This window comes from Adiantum capillus-veneris, chromosome 27 (assembly GCF_014529385.1).
Source record: "Adiantum capillus-veneris isolate H3 chromosome 27, ASM1452938v2, whole genome shotgun sequence".
In the NCBI taxonomy this organism is placed as follows: Eukaryota; Viridiplantae; Streptophyta; class Polypodiopsida; order Polypodiales; family Pteridaceae; genus Adiantum; species Adiantum capillus-veneris.
The window spans coordinates 106,286,635-106,289,974 of record NC_140957.1 but is presented as its reverse complement, the minus strand read 5'-3'; the positions used below and the strand labels follow the sequence as shown (position 1 = coordinate 106,289,974).

At 45.8% G+C, this 3,340-nt stretch overlaps 1 protein-coding gene across 1 annotated transcript; it reads right to left on the bottom strand.

Moving 5' to 3' along the window:
- Positions 1 to 1,836: 1,836 nt before the first annotated feature.
- On the bottom strand, positions 1,837 to 3,045 carry LOC147422505 (uncharacterized). The gene has a single exon (XM_086503068.1). The coding sequence runs from the start codon at positions 3,043 to 3,045 to the stop codon at positions 1,837 to 1,839; it is 1,209 nt and encodes a 402-aa protein (XP_086359194.1).
- Between the last annotated feature and the right edge of the window lie 295 nt (positions 3,046 to 3,340).

Genomic DNA, 3,340 nt, shown 5'->3' with positions numbered 1-3,340 from the left:
AGTGGGTACCAACTTGTGAGTTCAGTAGGGGAGAGCCACCTATGCTCAAGCTTGTGCCAAAGGTTCCTCCAGGTTGAGATTCCTTTGTTGTGGATGCGTTTGGCAGTCCTAATATGAGAATGGCTGGAGGGGGGGGATAGGAGGCATAGCCCACCACAACGATTCATGGGTTCTAAGATAGTAGCTGTGTTTGGAATCCCAGTTAACTCTAAGCAGCTCCATGTATATGTTCCAAGCTCCCCACAATGATCTGAGAAGGGGGGAACCACTAGGGGTTATCTCTTCAGGGCCAAAGAATATGGAGATCCAGGGTAGAGGGAGCATCCCCTTGTGTCCTTTAAGTGAAAACTTGCTGATATTTCTGAATAGCAGTGTTGCCCATTCCTCTTCATGATTCTCTAAGGCCCTAAGGATGAGTTTCACTACCAGCTTGTCCGCCCATTTGCTAAAATTTGGGAGTCCCAGACCTCCTTGAGCCTTGGGTAAGCAGCAGACATCCCAGCTTACTTTAGCTAATCCTTTTCTTAGTGGGTCCCCCGACCAAAGGAAATTTCTACATGTTCTAGTAATCTCCTTTAGGTGCGAGTCAGGGGGTCTCCGACAGGAAAGGAAAAATAGCACATAGCAAGAGAAAAAGTGTTTGATGACTAGGGCTCTTCCTGCTATGTTGGACTGGAACCCATTCCATTGATTTAGTTTGCCAGAGAAGCGATCCATGACCCATTTCCACCTTTGGGACATGGAGATTTTAAATCCAAACGGAATGCCTAATAATCTGAAGATGACTCCATCTTGAAGGACTGTGCATCCTTGTTCTGTGATCCATCTAGGAAGTGGAGAGAGGGAGGCCCTGATCCCAGTTTTAGCATGATTTATCTTGGAGCCAGAGGCTGTGCAGAATGTATCCAAACATTGCCAAAAGCTTTGGAGTGAATGTTCATAGTTATGGAGAAGAGCATTGGTGTTGTCAGCAAACCGAGACAGGCATTGTTGCTTGCCGTCTGGAAGCATTATTCCTTTGATAAGTGCTTCCTGCATTCTGGTTTTGACCAACCAGTTGAGAGAGTCTGCAACAGTGGCAAAGAGTAGGGGGGTGAGGGGGCATCCCTGCCTAATCGATCGACTGAGAGGGAAGGAATCCGAGAGGCCATTATTTACTGCTACTCTTGCCTGAGCATTTCCTAGCAGTGTCTTTACAAACCTGATTATTCCTAGTCCAAATCCCATCATAGCTAAGCAATCAAGTATGAACGTCCATTCCAGTCTGTCATAAGCTTTGTCGAAATCGACTTTGACAAAGACAAAGTCTTGGCCAGTGTCTTCTGCATGCTCTATACCTTCCCACAATGCTATGATTGCTTCCATGATTCTCGTGCCTTTGATGAAACCTTTCTGTTCTGTGCATAGCCATTCAGCAAGGGTGGGGATACCCTGATGGCAACAGCTTTGGTGAATATTTTGTAGGCTGAGTTTAGCATAGTGAGAGGTCGCCAGTTTGATATGATCTCCTTGGGCCCTTTCTTGTGAAGAAGTTTGATGACTCCAGTGTTGAGCTGGACTGGTAGAGCGCCATGTTTAACTGATTCTTCCCAGACTTTAAAGAGTATGGGAGCAAGTACATCCTTAAAGGTCTGGTAGAATTCTGTTGGGAGACCATCAAGGCCTGGAGTCTTCTTTGGCTTTAAGGCCTCAATGGCTCTCTTAATTTTCCCTACTGTCATGCCTAAGTCAAGTTGTACTGCTAAGTGAGGGGGGATCACTTTAAGGCCTCAATGGCTCTCTTAATTTCCCCTACTGTTATGCCTGAGTCAAGTTGTACTGCTAAGTGAGGGGGGATCACTTGCTTCCTTGACTTTCTGATTGTGGCCCCTCTTCCCCCAGAGTTTCCGTGGGACTAAAAAGCGAGGAGAAGTGGTCCTTAACAATAGCTAGATTCTCACTTTCATTGAGGGCCTTGCCGTTATGTCCCCCTAACAATGGGATGGCCTCTCTACTATGTTTCTTTCTGAGAATTTGAAACATTTCTTTAGTCGGTTTGTCAACATTTCCTGCCCACCAATCCCTAAAGAAAATTACCACATGTTTGAGGGTGAGATCCTCCTCGACCCGGAGTTGGTGCCTAAGTGTAGCAATCTTGTCCTGAGTATCAGTGTTAAGGCTTTTGCTGCCTTCCAAATCAGCCAACTCGCTATAGATTTGGTCTTTGCGTTTTCTTCTTATTTCTGCAACTTTCTTTCTGAACATTATCAGGTCTTTGTGAGTGTTGTTTATAGCTATTGTCCATGCCTTGGAGGGGGTGAAGCCCTTGGAGAATGCCTGTACCCAGATTGACTTTATGCTGGTTTGAACTGCCTCTAATTGAAACAGGGAAGGGTCTGTGTGAAACCAGTGGTTCATTATTTTTTTACATTTGTCATCCAATGTTATAACTAGAGGATAATGATCAGAGGTGCAAGAAGTGATCCTAGGTTTGGCCTTGATTCTGTTAAAGCTTCTGGCCAAAGCCGTGCTTAGGTAGCATTTGTCAAGCCTTGCTTTTCTAGCATTGGTACCTCTAGAGTAATTCTGCCAAGTGAATTCCCTAGGAGAGCCTACATCCCACAGATCAAGGTGTTCCTTGAGTCGATTCCATTCATGCCTTTCTGCTCCATTGATCACATTACCTCCGAGGGGAAATCGGTCTTCTATACTCTCCACCATGTTGAAATCCTCTATGAGGATGGTGGGTTCGTTTAGATTGATGAGTTGTTTCCAGAGTTGGGACCTGTTTCTGACAGACCCCCCTGCGTAGACAGACAGAATCATGCATTGCACTGGCGACTCAACAGCAACCCCTACCCAATAGGTGCCTCTACTTGATTTGGATGTGTTCACTTTCCAAGATAGAGGTATGCCATGGCAGTGCCTCCAGAACCCTTCTCGTGAGAGGAGCAAGACCAATTGTGATCTTTTGAGATGACATTCAGTCTTTGGCAGGCGAGCTCTTCTCCAGTAGTTTTCACTTCTTGCAGTCCAATGACGTCCACATGGAAGTTTCGGATCCATCCTTTGACTTTTTTGGCTTTGAGAGGGTCATAAAGACCCTTAATGTTCTAGGAGATTATTCTCATCTAGGAATGCGTTTCTCCTTGTGATTTTTTGTCTGAGTTCGAGGGGAGGGCTACGAAACCGAGTTGTGCTCTCTCTTGTTGTCCTTCTGGACTTCCATGGGAGAAGGCCCTACCTCTGTTTTGCCCTTCTGGCTAGGCGCTATGTTCTCTTTGTTGGGGTCACTACTGGTATTAGGCCTGTTGTGAGTTGGGTCATTCCCCTTGTCTGCTTGATTGACTTGCATTTCCAG